Source organism: Ahaetulla prasina, chromosome 4 (assembly GCF_028640845.1).
Source record: "Ahaetulla prasina isolate Xishuangbanna chromosome 4, ASM2864084v1, whole genome shotgun sequence".
NCBI classification, from domain to species: domain Eukaryota; kingdom Metazoa; phylum Chordata; class Lepidosauria; order Squamata; family Colubridae; genus Ahaetulla; species Ahaetulla prasina.
The window spans coordinates 30,212,289-30,230,883 of record NC_080542.1 but is presented as its reverse complement, the minus strand read 5'-3'; the positions used below and the strand labels follow the sequence as shown (position 1 = coordinate 30,230,883).

General features: G+C 41.8%; 1 protein-coding gene across 1 annotated transcript; it reads right to left on the bottom strand.

Moving 5' to 3' along the window:
• Positions 1-230: 230 nt before the first annotated feature.
• LOC131198147 (olfactory receptor 10A7-like) lies at positions 231-1,166 on the bottom strand. Its single transcript, XM_058182652.1, has one exon. The coding sequence runs from the start codon at positions 1,164-1,166 to the stop codon at positions 231-233; it is 936 nt and encodes a 311-aa protein (XP_058038635.1).
• Positions 1,167-18,595: the final 17,429 nt, after the last annotated feature.

The following is an 18,595-nucleotide window of genomic DNA, read 5'->3' as shown; positions in this document are numbered from 1 at the left end:
AGGGGTTGATTAAATTTTGGAATTGAAATAAGACCTATAGCAAAATAAGCATGCTTTGCAATCTACTTTATTTAGTTATCAGAAGATATACTGATATCTTCTGATAAAAGATATTGGAAGATATCTTGTATCAGATATCCAAAAAGTATCATTCTGGCTTTTCAAGATCCTAAAAGCAAGATAAGTGTTCAGCTGATGTCTTCAACACTATTCATGCCTACATCAAAATACTATTTATTACTAAAGAGCCTCTTCAGGGCAGCCTTTACCTCCTTATTCCTTAAAGTGTAGATAAGGGGGTTGCAAAGGGGAATGATGACTGTGTAGAGCAGGGAAAGTAGTTTGTCAATCTTAATAGAATCTGTCGTTTGGGGATGTAGGTATACCAACATTCCTGACCCATAGAAAAGACTCACCACAATCACATGAGATGAACAAGTGGAAAATGCCTTCTGACGCCCCATGGCTGATGGCATGTGCAATATAGTCCTAGTGATATAGAAGTAGGAGGTTAAGATGACAACTAGAGGAACCAGAGCAAATATAACATTCTCCGTATATACTAAGAACTCATTGGTGGAGATGTCAGCACATGCCAGACTGAGGACTGCCGGCATATCACAGAAGAAGTGGTCCATTTCATTAGAGCCACAGAACGGGAGGGAGAAGATGAGTCCAATTTGTACCAATTGCATTGGGAGGCTGAGAACAAAAGAACCAGACACCAGTCCTATAAGCATCCTTTGATTCATTATGGTCATATAGTGCAGGGGTAGGCAAATAGCAAGATAGCGATCGTAGGCCATGGCAGTTAGTAAGAAACACTCAGCACCACCCAGGAACAGCATGAAGAACATTTGGGAAGCACAGCCTTCCAAAGAAATGGAGTGATCTCCTGTGGCCAGGCTGGCTATCATTTTGGGGAGAGTGACTGAAGTGTAGCATACCTCAAGTCCTGATAAACTTCTTAGAAAAAAATACATAGGTGTATGAAGGGCAGGATCCCTTGTTATCACAATCACAACAAGACCATTGCCTAGAACGACAGTCAGATAGATAGCAAGGAAGGCAGCAAAGAAGAGCACAGGGTGTTCATGAAATCCCAGTAAGACAAACTCATTCACAAAACTTTTGTTCTCCCAGTGTTTGGCCAGTTCAGGATTCATCTAGAATAAAGGGAAGTGAAAAGGATGGACTTCCGGGAGTGTGACTACTTCTCTGGTTGCAAAATCAAAACTCTGTAAATCATCCTTCCAAAACCTAGTATTTTTAGTTTTGTCAGACTAAAATTCTCAACATTAATCTCACCACTGTGGTATTAAAACATTCTTAGAGTTTAAACCCAGCAAATTGTGAAATACACTTCTTGATCCCTTCACTCATCCAAGATACTTTCGTAGGAAACTGAGGTTGCCTACAAAATCAATTCACCAGCACATTTAATTTGAAATCACTTTCATAGGCTAAACCAAATAAAATCTAGGCTGAATATATCCTCAGGAAGGAAAGCAAGAAGAAATTTTGGGTCAGAAAATAACAAAAAAGCAGAAGTTAAATTTCAATAAGTTCAAGTTCTTAATCTTCAGCTTTTGTGCCCATCTCACTTTGACATTGAAAAATGTGTACTATTATACAGTTTTGTTACAGATAATCTAGAATCATGTATCTGGTATCAAATGAAATGCTGTGCATCTTTTGGTGTAAAGATAATTGGACCTTTTAATATCATTGTTTCTTAAATTAGCAGTAATATTGGTAATAACTCTTGTTAACTTCAGTAGTGGGCTTATAGAAGTATGATCAGGGTAATATGTTTATGTTTCCTTAATCATCTCTTAGCATCCTCTGAACTTTTCATCACAGGATGTTAAGAAAACTAGACAGTATTAGTTTGATCAGGGAAACCTTTTCTGAACCTTTAACTTTAGAATATCCTTTATAAATTGAAAAAAATATATCTATATTTATCTTATAATGTAGGAAAATGCAGCATTTATTTAATATTACATTGCATTGCACTGCATTTATTTTATCCTACCTTTATTATTTTTATAAACAACCCAAGGCAGTGAACATATCTAATACATCTTGGTCCTCCTATTTCCCCCACAACAACCCGGTTGGGCTGAGAGACAGTGACTGGCCCAGCTGTCCTTCATGGCTAAGGCAGAACTTGAACTCATGGTCTCCCGCTTTCTAGCTGGGTACATTAATTACTTTTTTTTTTTGTTTACATTTATACCCCGCCCTTCTCCGAAGACTCAGGGTGGCTTACAGTGTATAAGGCAATAGTCTCATTCTATTTGTATATTTTTTTACAAAGTCAACTTATTGCCCCCCCAACAATCTGGGTCCTCATTTTACCTACCTTATAAAGGGTGGAAGGCTGAGTCAACCTTGGGCCGGGCTCGAACCTGCAGTAATTGCAGGCTTTGTGTTCTAATAACAGGCTTCTCTACTGCCTGAGCTATCCCGGCCCCTACTTAATAATAATAATAATATACTCTATGTATCTTAGCTATACATTTTATCAAGTTTATGTAGCAGTATTTCTAGCATATCTAGAGTGCACTACATCTAAAGTCCACATATATTTCATTTCTACCCCTCTAGTATCATCACTGTTACTTTTAAAATTATACTATGCTGTAAATCTTGATAGTATAATATTAGTGTCTGGAAGTGAACAAAATTCAGTTGATTTCCTATTGATGAGCTATGAAAGTGTACTACCTACCCTGATTTTCAGGAGGGGGCAGTGGGGTTCACTTCTCAAACTAATCTTTAATTATTTAATTTCCCTTCCTTGTTCAGGAACTTTCATGAGGTTTTAGAATAATCTTTACTTTCCAATTGCAATTGTTTTGTGTTTTCCTTCTCTTTTCTTTCCTGCTTTTAAAAAAACAGAAAAAACTTTTCTTTTATGTACAGTGCTAAGAACTGGAATTACTTTTGTTCTCAGAATTTGGAGCCTCCAGTTTCTAGACTTATGTAAGATTGAGAAAAATCATATGCCACAGAGGAATATGCAACAAATTGTCACAAATATCTCACAAAATATCTCACTATCTTCTATCTATTCATATGAGGTGATATCATTCTACAACTGCATGCCCTTAAAAAAAAAAGAAGTCCAGTTCTTTTTATTGGATATCTACATACCAACCAAGAAAGTAGAATGAAATCACTTACCTTTTATTTTGTTATTCTTAAGGGCTAAACAAAATTGACTGTATATTTTTTTCGTATATCTGTTTTTCTGTACTTTGAATTATGCTACCTTTAAAAGGAAGAAATCAGAAATTGGTTGCTTTGATTGGTAATCATATAGACAAAAGAAATTGAATTAATGGATGAATAAATTGTATGGGAAAAATAGACTTGGGTTCATTTCTCTTAAAAATTCTTATAAAGTTCCATAGAGAATGAGGAATATTTACCATTTTTATAGCGGACGCATCCCTGTTTTCTGCTCTAGATGCATTTTGTCCTGATGGTCCCCATTAGCAAGTTTGTCCTGTCACTCCTTCATAGGGTCTGTATTCATCATAGAAAAACTGGCTTTTCTATGACGAATACATGGAAACTCCATAGGAATTGATAGCCTTTGGGAACAAAAGACGGAGATAAGGGTTGAATTTTTTTAAAAAAAGTTATAAGCTTTTTACATTTGGGAACCTGTGTGTGTAACATAAGGGTATAACTTGTTCCCATGGTAGCCAAATACCAGCCATGTTCATGGTACAGAGAGAAAAATCTTCAAAAATAACTGGGTTAAGATACTAAGCAGGTGGGGAAGGAAGGTGATATGTGTAAGAGACAGGGTTGTACATATGAGCAGCAGGAGAGGCAAATGTACTAGCTCTTTTTGGCTACCAGCCCATGTTCTGGGAGGAGGGTGTAAATAGTGCAGGCTTATAGCATTTACTGCTATATAAATAAAATTGATTTAAATTTACTTAACCTAACTTAAATAAACAAATTGCTAACAAGAGGTTGTAGTTTGATCACAATAATCCAGATTTCTGGTGAATTCTGATTTATCATCCTTTTTGAACGTAGCCGAATGAATAGTTATCTTCTCAGATGCAATCAAAAATATGAATAGCCCAGAGTAGATCTTGGTGTCCCAATGTTTTCTTGCATACCTCATTCCCTTAATGTAGAGGTGCTCTATTTCACTGTACCCCTGGGCTGTTCAACAAGTAATCAGAACAAAATTAACTGTAATTACTAGAACTATGAAATATTAAATTAAATTAAATATAGCCATAATATTATTCCAGTGCATTTAATGTTTTGCCTTTCCCCTTTCTATTAAATAGAAATTGCAGTTCAGTGAGAATTTTGAAAAGTCCTCTGGAATCACACCCAAAGATTAGGAAAAGGGCTTTCATTTGTGCATTTCTGCTTTAATACTAGATCTTTTACAAGACAAGTTTAACTGGGCTACAGCAAGTTATTACAGGAATGTCAGAATTTTCTCAGATAAAAACTTATGGAAGCTTAATACCATACAATGAGGAAAATTCCAGTATCACGTGGAGTTCTGATCAAGAAGTCTGGAGATACATCTAAATGGACACAAGGGTTGCCAATATGTAGAAGAATATTCATCTGTTTTTATCTAGCCTAATTTAGCTAACCTAAATCTATTTAGCTAATATTATTTAGGTTATAGATAATCTAAATCTGCAATCCAAATTTATCTAGCCTAATTTAGATTAGATTCTGCCTGTTACTCCATTCTATCTACCCTTCATCTCCTACACTGCGAAAAGGAAATACTTTTGAATGTGAACACCTGTGTGTACATTTATTAGATTTTTATCCAGGGGTGAAATCCAGCAGGTTCTGACAGGTTCTGGAGAACCAGTAGTGGAAATTTTGAGCAGTTTGGAGAATTGGTAGTGGAAGTTTTGAGCAGTTCAGAGAACCGGTAAATACCACTTCTGGCTGGCCCCAGAGTGGGGTGGGAATGGACATTTTGCAATATCCTTCCCCTAGGAGTGGGAGGGAATGGGGATTTTGCAGTATCCTTCCCCTGCCACACCCACTAAGTCACGCCCACCAAGCCACACCACACCCACCAAGCCACACCCAAAGAATCAGTAGTAAAAAAATTTGGATTTCACAGTTTTTATCCCATCTTTATTATTCTTAGAAATAAGTCAAGGCAAAAAATATACATTCGTTATGTAGACTATCTACTATTGACCTCACCCCATTCCTAAGAGGTCTGTAAGGGGCGTGCATAAGAGTACCAGTGTGCCTACGGTTCCTGTCCTAATGTTCCCTTTGATTGTATCCAATTCGTATAGTTATTTCATGCTTATACTTATATATACTGTTGTGACAAATAAATAAAATACTTTTTCCTCCTCCCATTTTCCTCAGCCAGGTTTTCATGCCTAAGGTGGGCCTAGAACTCACAATCTCCTTTCTAGCATGGCATAAGACCGAATTGACTCTCTATTTAAATTATCTACTTTTCATTGTGCAAGCGTTGAAAGGCAGATTGAATGATATAACAGGTAGATTCCTTTTGGATTTCTGGGAATGTGTTTCCAGGAAGAAATTGGAATGGCAACTCTGGATGAAAAGAGGTATTAACACACTAAATTTTCAATTAGTGTACTCACATTTGATATAGTTACTTAGTAAACATAAGGGCTCTTTTAAAAACAACGGAACTTTGTTTAAACCACCTATTTATTACAGATATTAGAACTATGCTACAAAAAAACTGATAACCACTGAATTGTAGCAAACAGTTTCCTTTATCATTTAGTAATCATCCATATTTTTTATAATAGAGATGACATTGTCTTATTATTGATGCTATACTAATTGAGAGAGAGAAAAAATACACCACTTAGTTTAGGATCAGGGGTGAAATCTAATTTTTTTTGCTACTGGTTCTGTGAGTGTGGCTTGGTGGAGGGGTGACATGTGACTGGGTGGGTGTGGCTATGTTTTATTTTTATTTTTATTTATTTATTTTGTCATAACAGTATATATAAGCATTAACATGAAATAACTATATAATATATAAGCATATATATGAGCATAAGTATGTAGTTGGATATAATGGAGAGGAACAATAGGACAGGGAACGGTAGGCATGTTTGTGCTCTTATGCACACCCGTTATAGACCTCTTAGGAATGGGGTGAGGTCAATAGTAGACAGTTTTTGGTTAAAGATGTTTGGTTAAAGATGTTGAGAAGAGACCACAGAGTCAGGTAATGTGTTCCAAGCATTAATAACTCTGTTACAGAAGTCATATTTTCTGCAATCAAGATTGAAGCAGTTAACATTAAGTTTAAATCTATTGTTTGCTCTTGTATTGTTGTGATTGAAGCTGAAGAATCAAAAGACAAAAACTCACTAACAATGTCCTGCTGGTGCAGGATTGGACTAGATGACCTCCAGGTCCCTTCAAGCCCTGGATTATTCCTGAAGCTGTGCCTAGTGCCAGGTTTGTACTCCTTCCTTCCTCTCCACCTTCCTACTTTCCTTCCCTGCCCCATTCCCTCCTTTCTCTCTCTCTCCCAAAATGACCCCCCCAGTTTTTGCCTAGCAGGCTTTCCAGCAGGGAAGCCTGTTAGCAGCAAAAACGGACTCCCCCCCAATAAAAAAAGGCTCAGGCGATTGCACGCCACAGCTGTGATCCTTGGAGCCTTTTTTACCTTTTAAAAGCATTTTTTTACAACCTATTCGGGCAAAAAATGCTTTTATAAGGTAAAAAAAAAGGCTCTGACAATCACAGCTGTGGCACACGATCGTCAAAGCCTTTTTTTTTGCCTTTTCAAAGCAGGAAGTAACGACACCTGGGCAGGTGGGTGGAGCTTCACTCTATCATCGATACGGATTGCCAAACTACCAGCCATGATCGCTACCTGTTCGTGCAATCCGGTCCAATCCAAGCCGCTGCCGCTGGGAATTAAAGCAACCCCCACTGCCTGTCTTAAGGCCGCCTCCACTGCTAGCGGAAGCCGCTAGAGTTGGGGCAGCCACCGCTGCCACCCACTGCCAAATCCACCGCCACCACCGCCTGGATAGAGACCTGGATGCAACTCAGGATTGTTTTCCTGAGACTGTAGCCCTGCTCTCCAATCTCCCAACTCGGACCCACTTTTTGAATTTTTGAATTTCCCGCCACTGAGACCACCCCGAGGGAACACTGACTGTACTTGGATCCTTCACACCAATTGCTGAATCGGTGATTTAACACCCCATCCTCAGCCCTGACCTCTCATCCACCTCCATCCACCCTTCAATCACTCTGCTGGTCTTCCCTGCTGTTGAGAGAGAAGGATAAAGAGACTCATCCTCATCCTTCAACCTCCATCTTACATCCTATATCTTCCCAACATCCCACATCTTCCCAACATTGCCATCTTGTGGAAAAGAAAATTTTGTGGAAAAGAAAAGAAAACTCCTCTTCTGAATTTTTAATCTTCCTGCCAAAGTGAGCTTCAACAGAACAGAGCAGATTACCAGGGTGAGTCTTTTGAAATTACCTCCATCCCTCCACAAACTTTTGAAATTACCTCCATCCCCCCCACAAACTCCTTCTCTACTGCCTCCAACATCCAACACTGCCATCTTGTGAAAGAATTTCACCCTTGTTTATGATACATATATCTTTTCATTCCTATAAGATCATTGGAAACTCACAAGAGACTAATATTAGGGAATAAAGATTAAAGCTGTATTTCAAGATTCTGAAAACTGTATTCAAATGCCTGGAAGCATTTGACTGAAACATCTTTTATGGCAGTGGCTGGGAAAAACTGCAGAGTATTTTGCCAGCACTAGAGGAAATAGGACAAGAATAAAAGAAAGTTGTAATAACTGGAATCTAGTAAATTGAGAAGTACACCTGTCTGGAATTTGCTTAATGGTGCAGAACTTGATACACGCAATCTGTTTTTAGTATAAACAATAAAAAGAAGCCCAGAAGAAAAGAAATTAGATTGCTTGTAGGTGAAATGAAGCCTTTTAACCATAACCTCGGACTTCCAGACAGTAATACTTATTTTGGTTTTACAAGCATAATGTAAAAGCCTTTTTAAAAAAAGTATATTTTTATGAAAATGCTTTCAGGGTATGTTGTTGTGGTCTTGAAGTAATAATTACAATAACTGTCTATTTCTGATTCTCAGTAATGTATGGTTCTTGCAAAGAAATCAGCAACAACCCTTCCTTCCTTCCTTCCTTCCTTCCTTCCTTCCTTCCTTCCTTCCTTCCTTCCTTCCTTCCTTCCTTCTTTCCTTCTTTCCTTCCTGTCACTAGGTCCCTGTTTGAAGATGAATGGGGGGAACATGCTATCCTCAAATAATGGCACACCAAATTGATTGATTATGGTTCCGTTTACTGATACTTGTTACTCTTATTAGATTAACACTGCAAATTGCTCAGAATATACAGAAATAGTGCATCAAATAATACTAATATTATTACTAATGCATCATGTAAAATATAAACACCATATAATAATATATTTATATATCAAATTTATATGGCCATCCATTTCGCAAGGATTGACTCTGTATAACAATAAATAAAAACAATAAATTGATAAACAATAAATATTTAAAACCAATTGATATACATTTATAAAAGTCGTTAATGAAAAAAAACATTAACAAATTTAAAATATAAAACCTCACTGAAAGAACAAAAGATCCACCACAATGGAGCCAGCTAAGAATACCTCTGATTCTTTGGGACTCCCAGGCCTTGTGCTATAGCAAGGTCTTAAGGATTTTCCAGCAAGATTGCAGGGCTGGGATAACCTGATTTTGGGGAGGAGAAATAATCGATAGGGCAGATGCCATGGCAGAGAATTCCTGTCTCATGGGACCCACCAAATGTAGGTCCCTGGAAGAGAGTACTGGCATCATGGCTTTTGTTATGTCTGTAGGCTCTGACAAAGTCCTTGCAGTTACGACCTGATTAAGCCTTAACAACAGCCAGGCGGTCTCTGATTGTTTAGACGTGCCTGGATAAAAAGCGGGAGTTTTAGAGCCCTGTCATTGGAGAAGCTTCTGAGGCAGCGAGTATTTAAGGGCTGTCAAAGGAATCTTCGGTTGTTACTGTTCCTCACGATACTTATGTTAGCCTCGGCAGAGTTGAATAAAGGTTGTGTTCATTACAACCTCTGTGTGGACTCATTCTGTACCCATTAACGACAAACTTAATAGCTTTCCTGATCTAATGGGATGGACACAGTGGCGGGATCCTCCTGGTTTAACAACCGGTTTGGTGACCGCACGATTTGAGCTGCATGCATGTGCGCAGTTTCAAGAAATCTTTACATCCTGGTTTCTTCGGAAGAGTAACATAGCTGATTCACATGGCAATCTGCTCTACCACGTGAATCAGCTGATAAAGGTTGGAAAATAGAATGGGTGGGCAGGCATCTGAACGTCGGGGCAAGCCAATTCGCTCCCAGCTGATTGTCCGGGATACCAGTTCATCTGAACCGGTCCAAACTGGTAGAATCCCATTCCTGGATGGACAAATGTAAATGGGGAGCGGTGGTTCCTTACCTAACACATGCCATGAAAGTCCTTAAAGATTAAAATCAACAGGTTGAATTGGATCCAGAAGCAAGTTGACAGTCAATGCAGCCCACAGAGCAGAGGTGTAATATCTGCTCTTCTGACAGCATACATAATAATAATAATAATAATAATAATAATAATATTTTAATTTGTATACCGCCCTTCTCCCGAAGGACTCAGGGCGGTGAACAGGCAGATAAAATATAAATACACACAATAATTAAAAACATCCCTTAAAAAACTAATTTAAATGCCCAAAATGTTAAAAAACGTACTCCCCCTTAAAATAACACAGTTTTAAAAACCCATTCAATAAAAATAAAAATCAGGCTAGTCCAGCCATACGAAATAAATAAGTTTTAAGTTCGCGGCGAAAGGTCCTAAGGTCAGGTAATTGTCGAAGTCCAAGGGGAAGTTCGTTCCACAGGGTCGGAGCTCCCACAGAGAAGGCCCTCCTGGGGCCGCCAGTCGACACTGTTTGGCTGACGGCACCCTGAGGAGTCCCTCTCTGTGGGAGCGTGCGGACGATGGGAGATAGAATCCGGCAGTAGACGGTCCCGTAGATAGCCCGGTCCTAAGCCATGGAGCGCTTTAAAGGTGGTAACCAATACCTTGAAGTGCACCCGGAAAACAACAAGTAGCCAGTGCAGTCTGCGCAGGATAGGTGTTATGTGGGAGCTCCGAGCAGCTCCCTCAATAACCCGCGCAGCCGCATTCTGAACTAGCTGAAGTCTCCGGGTGCTCTTCAAGGGGAGCCCCATGTAGAGAGCATTGCAGTAGTCCAGGCGAGAGGTAACGAGAGCATGAGTGACTGTGCATAAGGCATCCCGGTCCAGGAAGGGACGCAACTGGCGGATCAGGCGAACCTGATAAAAAGCTCTCTTGGAGACGGTCGCCAAATGATCTTCAAAGGACAACCGACCATCCAGGAGTGCGCCCAAGTTGCGTACCTTCTCCATCGGGCCAATGATTCACTCCCGACAGACAGCCGCATCTGGACCTGAGTGTACGGAGGTCGCCACCTCCACAGCCACTCCGTCTTGGAGGATTAAGTTTGAGCCTGTTCCTCCCCATCCAGACCCGTACGGTTTCCAGACACCGGGACAGCACTTCGACAGCTTCACTGGGGTGGCCCGGGGTGGAAAAGTACAGCTGGGTGTCATCAGCGTACAGTTGGTATCTCACCCCAAAGCCACTGATGATCTCACCCAGCGGCTTCATATAGATGTTGAACAGGAGGGGTGAGAGAATCGACCCCTGCGGCACCCCACACATGAGGCACCTTGGAGTCGATCTCTGCCCCCCTGTCAACACCGTCTGCGTCCGATCAGAGAGGTAGGAGGAGAACCACCGATAAACGGTGCCTCCCACTCCCAACCCCTCCAACCGGCGCAGCAGGATACCATGGTCGATGGTATCAAAAGCCGCTGAGAGGTCTAATAGGACCAGGGCAGAGGAGTAACCCCTATCCCTGGCCCTCCAGAGATCATCCACCAGTGCGACCAAAGCTGTCTCCGTACTGTATCCGGGCCAGAAGCCGGACTGGAACGGGTCTAGATAGACAGCTTCATCCAGGTACTGGGGTAGCTGACATGCCACCACACTCTCTACAACCTTCGCCGTAAAGCGAAGATTGGAGACTGGCCGGTAGTTCCCTAAAACAGCTGGGTCCAGGGAAGGCTTCTTGAGGAGGGGTCTCACCACAGCCTCTTTCAAGGCCGCGGGAAAGACCCCCTCCCGCAAAGAAGCATTTGTAATCCCCTGGAGCCAGCCTCGTGTCACCTCCTGAGTAGCCAGTACTAACCAGGAGGGGCACGGATCCAGTAAACATGTGGTGGCGTTCAGCCTACCCAGCAACCTGTCCATGTCCTCGGGAGTCACAGGATCAAAGTCATCCCAAACCACCTCAACAAGACGGGCCTCGGAACCCTCGCCTGGATCTACCCAATTTTGATCCAATCCGTCCCGAAGCTGAACGATTTTGTCGTATAGATAACCGTTAAACTCCTCGGCACGCCCTTGTAGGGGGTCCTCCCGCCCCTCCTGTTGAAGGAATGAGCGGGTCACCCGAAACAGGGCGGCCGGGCGGTTTCCGGGAGGAAACGTAGGAACGCTTCGCAACCCTCTTTGCCACTAGGTAGGTCCTACTATAGGACCTAACTAGTGTCCGGTCAGCCTCAAAGCGGCTGGATCTCCAGGCACTCTCTAGGCATCTTCTCCGGCGCTTCATCTCCCTCAGCTCCTCGGAGAACCAAGGAGCTGGTTGAGATCGACGCCGGGTCAGAGGCCGCAAAGGCACGACACGGTCCAAAGCTCCAGCCGCGGCCCGTTCCCAGGCCGCAACTAGCTCTTCAGTCGAGTCGTGGGCCAGGTGTTCGGGAAACGGCCCAAGCTCCATCAGGAACCTCTCCGGGTCCATCAGGTGCCTGGGACGGAACCAACGCATTGGTTCCGTCTCCCTGCGATGGTGGGTAGCGGTCAGAAAGTCTAGACGAAGGAGAAAATGATCTGACCATGACAAAGGTTCCACAACTAAATCATTTAAAACCAGATCATTAGACCACTGGCCAGAGATAAAAATCAGGTCTAGGGTACCTCCCCCGACGTGGGTAGGGCCGTCAATTAACTGAATCAGGTCCATGGCCGTCATGGAAGCCATGAACTCCTGAGCTGTCGAGGATGCTACGCCGGCTGATGGCAAATTGAAATCCCCCATGACCAACAGTCTGGGGGTTTCAACTGCCAACCCGGCCAGCAACTCCAACAGCTCAGGCAGGGCTGTAGTCACGCAGCAAGGAGCCAGGTACGTGATCAACAAGCCCACCTGAGTTCTACGACCCCACTTCACGAAGAGGGATTCACACCCAGCTATCTGAGGCACAGTGGTTTCCCTCGGCTCAAGACTCTCCTTAATGATAACCGCCACCCCTCCACCCCTACCCTGGGCCCTCGGCTGATGGAATGCTCGGAAGCCTGGTGGGCACATCTCCACTAGGGGGACCCCCCCTTCGGTGCCCAGCCAGGTCTCCGTAATGCCCATAACGTCCGCGGTCCCTTCCTGAATAAGATCTGAAATCAGGGGGGCTTTATTAACCGTGGACCTGGCATTACATAACATCAGCCGGAGGCCCAGGTCCCGATTATCCTGGCCACTCGGGTCACGGGAAATTTCTGGGGGGCCGGAGCACGCAATCGCTCGTAAACAGCGAGGGCGAGCCCCCAAAACCTGATGTGGCCCCCCCCCTTCCGTCATATCTGCCTTTCCCACTTACCGTTGTAATAGCTTGACCCTGACAAACTGGAACGACACCCCTCGCCATAACCCCAGGACCTATTAAGTTACCACCGCGAACACATGGTGGACCAAGCCCCCTCCCTGACGGGCCCATCCACCTCCCAAAACCCAACCCGTCAGTTTCCCTCCCCCCCTTAAAATTCCCCTTAAAACTCCCCGGTAAAAAGCGATTAAAACAGTTCATTAAAAATCCCCTAAGCCTCCTAGATTTCGCATGCCAACTCTCGGGGTTCCAAAACCCGTCCTCGAGATGTGCCCTCGATAGTGTCCACATACATGTGCCCTCGATAACTGTCCACATTACTGCATCCTGAACCAGATGAAGTTTCTGGATACTCTACAAGGACAGCCCCATGTAGAACACATTAAGGGCATGAGTGACTATGACTAGTGTAAAAAGGAGATCCTGAAATTATGTGAGACAAATGCTAAAAAGTGCCATAATAACAGATATTCACAAATCATTAAGACTGTTGATTGGTTTCAACTTAAAATGCAATGTCAGAATCTTATCACATGAAAGGGGAGGAATAAGAAAACTTTGCCAGAGGCAGAAAAAAAGGAAGCATGTGGTTAAAAATTGAAAACATAGGAATTATGTAGCAAAATAGGGTCTGCCAGAAATCTAAAATTTAAAATTGGTAGGATAGGAAGACTCTAGGCTAAAAGAAAAAGTTGATGGGAACACTGAAGTCTCTATGGATTCATCCTTGTGTCTTGCTAACCAGGGCAAGTAGATGGTGTGCTCATTTTAGAGGTTCTACTCATCTTACCTTCAGTTCAGTGGTGGGATTCAGCCAGTTTGCACGTTTTCAAGAGAACCGGTTGTTATCTTTCTAAGCAGTTCGGAGAATCGGTTGTTGAAAGAAATCTTATTTTATTCTTTTTCCACTTTACAGGGCTAATCCTGTAAAGAAAGGCAGGAAGGAAACATTCTGGTGTTGTTTCTAGCCTAATCTTTATTGCCCTGCTTACAGAAACTGCCGCTCTGGTTAAGCCTTATTATATTGTAACAGCTAAGGTGAAGTGCCCATCGATGTCACATGACCACCGAGCCACACTTACCCAGCTGGTCGTTAGGACAGAGAACCTGTTGTTAAATTATTTGAATCCCACTACTGCTTCAGTTCATCCCAAGCCTATCACAGAGGAAACCCCAAACTGTATTTGTTTCTTCTAGTTAAACTTACTAACTATTCCAATTTCCCCTTTTCTTCTGATACCAAGACAGCTTCGTGCTTATGCGAACTAAGCATGGTCGGAGCTGCTGTCTCTCTATAAATACTGATGGGGAGGTAGGGAGTGTTGCTGTAAGTGGGTTGGTTGGCTGTGTGGTTGCATCTTGATTGGTAGATGGAGTGGGTGTCTGCAGATTATTTGGCTATTTCGTAGCATCCTGTGGGTCCTAGTCTTTTGTGTTGTAACGAGCTGGTTAATGGGCTTCCTGGAAATGTCCTGAGTTCTGGGAATGTGACCTCCTGAGTCTTATGCTGTAACATCCTGGGTGGTAGGTTGTGTTGTAATGTCCTGAGCTTTGGTGTTGTGGCCTCTGGAGTTCTGTGATGTGATGTCCTGAGCAGATGGCTGTGATGCAGCATCCCGGGTTTTGGTTTGACTCTGAGTCCGAGGTCTTGTCATGTGTTCCTGGTGTGTGTCAGCTTGCTTTGTGTGGGGATCGTATTGGGGCGCAGCATGGTCTGGCTTCTGGATGGTGGTTGTGTTTTGTCTGTGGGATGGGTTTGAATCTGGTGAGGATAATTGGTGGTGGCATCGTGTGTTATCCTGGTGTCCATTTTCATGGCTGGGACTCGTTTGTTGATTAAGGCTAGTTTCCAGATGTCTGGTAGGCGGGAGGTGTCGTCACGTTTGTTCATGTTGTGGGGGTGTTTCTCTATTTCAATGGCTTCCATAATTATTCTCTTCTTGTAGTGTTCAGTTTGGGAGATTAATTTGGTTCCTTCAAATCAATTTCATGTCCTATGGTTTTAAGGTGCTGGAAAAGGGAGGAGGTTTTTTCTTCTTAAAGGAAGTGCTAAAATTGTGTTACCCCCCACTCCCAAACAACTAGGTCGGGCACATAATGAAGTGATACTCCATGAAATGAAAAAGCTAAACCTAATCTTGCATAGCTTCTTCTTCGGTAATATTACACTGTCAACCAGAGCATACAAAACATTTGCTAAACCAATTCTCGAATACAGCTTATCTGTCTGGAAGCCACACTGCATATCAGACATTAATACAATTGAGCGTGTCCAGAAATATTACACAAGAAGAGTCCTCTGCTCACAACAAAATACCTTATACCACCAGACTTGAAATTCTAGGCTTAGAAAACTTAGAACTATGCCACCTTTGGTATGACCTAAGCAGGGCTCATAAAATTGTCTGCTACAATGTCCTACTTGTCAATAACTATTTCAGCTTCAACCACAACAATACACAAATACACAATAGATACAAACGTAAAATGAACTGCTCCAATTCGATTGCAGAAAATACGACTTCAGCAACAGAGTGGTCAATGCCTGGAATGCACTATCTGACTCTGTGGTTTCATCCCCAAACCCCTAAACTTTTAACCTAAGACTGTCTACTGTTGACCTCACCCCATTCCTAAGAGGTCTGTAAGGGGTGTGCATAAGGACACCACGCCATCCCTGTCCTAATGTTCCCTTTATTTGTATTCATTTTATGTATTCAATTCATGCTTATCCTTACAAATATTATTTAATATGTTCTTGACAAATAAATAAATAAATAAAATGGGAAAGTGCTTGAAAGAGAGAATTCCTCATTCTTCAGTCCGCATTCCCACTGCTGGGTATGCAATCTGTCAGCTGGGCTAATATTTTATGACATGGATTTAATGTATTTCCAGAAGAGTGCAGGTCATGTGCTTAAACAGATCTAGCTCAGAATAATAGTAGATTAATGTGCAGAAATTGCCCAAGGAGAGATCAGCAACATGGAGAACGTCTGCACCTGTTCATATATGTGCATTATGTACATATGTATTGATGACCCATTATTATTCAGACAACTTGAAGAGTAGCTAAATCTCTCTCCTAGGCACCTATCCCACACATAGTCACTAAATATGGTCCACTATATTTTTAAAACTAGTTTTTTTTTCCTGCTAGCAGATATTACTGGACTGAAGGGGAAATGCAGTGGGAGAATTCATTAATTGCTGCCCTTGAATTTTCCCATATAAAAACTGTAAGGATGGTGTCATCATTGAGGCAGAACAGGGCCTGTTCACTGGGGCAGTGCAGGAACTGGAAGAATAAATGTTAATATAACTTTGAGAAACATCCATAAGAAAATGGGATGTTTAGTATTCATTATAGTACAGTGTATGCATTTACTGTGTGTTTATACGTAGATATAATGCAAAAAAAACAGAAGCTGTCTAACATCAGAAAAAAGCTTTTGAGATCTTTGACATTTAAAGAAATCCATAGTACCCTGAGAGGAAAATTCCTCTGCTGTATGGGTATTGTCAAGGAACATTACTGATTAAAAAATACACTCTTTCATAAAATTAAGTTGCATTAAAATCTGATATTTGCCTCATGCCTAGATTGATCAGAACATCTAAGTGTGCAATGCAGAACTGATTACACTGGCCTGCATTATGTTGGTAAGTGTGTGTGTGTACATAAATTAATCTGAACTACGCTTTACCCTTGTACATAATTCTGTGCATAACAACACTTCTGTGTTTTTTCTGACAGCAGCTGTCATATTTACTTATTGCTTTCATTAAACAGCAAAGCAAGATAGGGAACAGCTGTGGCCAAGGGATTTGAGAATTGGTCTCTGGGCTACTAATCAACTCCTTGTCAAAGTTCAATCCAAACTTAGTTTGTAAGTCTGACTCAAGACATAATTGAGTACCTGTCTGCATCGGCCTCTCAATTATATCTAATTACAGGATCTTGGCTTGGAATGTGCTATTGGGAGAAGCCACTTTGGGAATTGGCACTAAATAGTGAGAGTAACATTCAGGTAAACAAGGTTGTAGCAAAGGCCATTCACTAAGTTAGAGAGTTCTGAATTGCTGTTTCAATACAAGATATATATATTTAACATTTTTGACTTAGCTTTTTCTCTTTTGATTCTATTAGGCCTCTGATATGATGAGGGCACTGGGTATTTTGGGCTCTTTAAATGCAAATCATGCCCTAAAGCAACAGGCATTATTTTATATTAATAAACAAGATTCATAAAACCCACTTAAATGTAACTGTTTTCCTTTCCACAATAATTGAATGATTTTTCCCCATCCTAATTTTTGTCCACTGTTCCCATCCCACCTTCTCTCCCTGTTCTTGCAAAGATTGCTCCATTATGGAAAATACATATTATGTAGCCATGAATGAAAAGTCACTTTATCTGTTTTCTCTGCTTACTCACTACATACTTATAGACAGACTATTATTTTCCTTACTTTTAAAAGTCATATTAACTGACTAAATATTGAAAGAAATTGTCAGCTAGGACATGATAGTGGCTTTTCTGTGCCATGCTGGCCAATTCAAAAGGCAGTTAAAGGTCCTTTATGTAATGCAAAAGACAGTACTAATAGCCTCTGAACATCTGGTTGATTGTGTTTGGAAGATCTTTTCTCTCTCCTAATTTTGGAGCAAGAAATACATAGAGAAATAATTTGTTGTGACAGAAATGTATCAAAATTGAGGCCTATAATAAACTGATCTCTGACTGTTTCAAATAAAATGTATGCTTTTTATTCCATATAAAACAAAGAAAGCATATCCTATCACAATAATCTGTACATATCATATAATAAAATTGTTTTTATATATGCCACACTTTGATTTTCTGAAGCCTAAGAAAGTAAATAAGATTCTCATGGCTTACCATAAGCTTTTTTGATAATAGTCTGGTTTGGCTTATTTATAGTAGTGGTTGAGTAAGTAGACCAAGAGTAGACCATGTCTTTTCATGGTGATATGGTGTCACCTGCTTTAAAGGAAGTAGTAGTTCCCTTTTAGATCCAGAGAATTTGGGCAACAATTGTCCAATTGCAAATTCCTATATTTTGGGTAAGGAACTTAATATGTATTGAGGAGGGGTACAAAAGGAGTCCAGGCTGGGTTGCATTCACAACAACCGTTATTAACAACACAACAGGTGTCTAACCACAGTGGACTAACATGTCCAGCAGCAATGAACACAACGTTCCCTTGACAGCTATTTATACACCGGCTGTCAGAAGCTCTGCACCAATGACAGGACCCCAGAACTCCCGCTATTTCTCTAGACGCGTCTTATCCAATCAGGAACTGCCTGGTTGTTGGCAAGGCTTTAGACACGTCGTAACCCTGAAGACTCCGTCGTAATCCTGTGGACTCAACACTCCTCTCCTCCTGGATCGTGCATGCGAAATCATATAAATACACTGGTTGATGTTGGCTCCGCCCAGGTCTCCTTAATACAGGGGTGGTAGCCGAAGGGAGAGGAGTGGCCAAGGCTGTCGGTGGACCCGAAGGAGACAGCGACTCTGCCTCCAAGGAAGACCCTGCCAACATGGGAATTTCAGAAACTCCAAGTAACTCCACTGATGAGATCGATCCGCGACTCAAGGGTTGGTGTCCCTCCCCGGCTGGTTGGTCTGGAAGGCCAGGTCTGGAAGGTGGGCTGGCGTAGTCCTGGATTCTTCCCTGATCCTGGAGCCTTGCATGTGGAATTGGAACAGC

Bases quoted from the DNA above. Each gene is read 5' to 3' on its own strand.
- LOC131198147 (XM_058182652.1), bottom strand. From the start codon at position 1,166: ATGAATCCTGAACTGGCCAAACACTGGGAGAACAAAAGTTTTGTGAAT.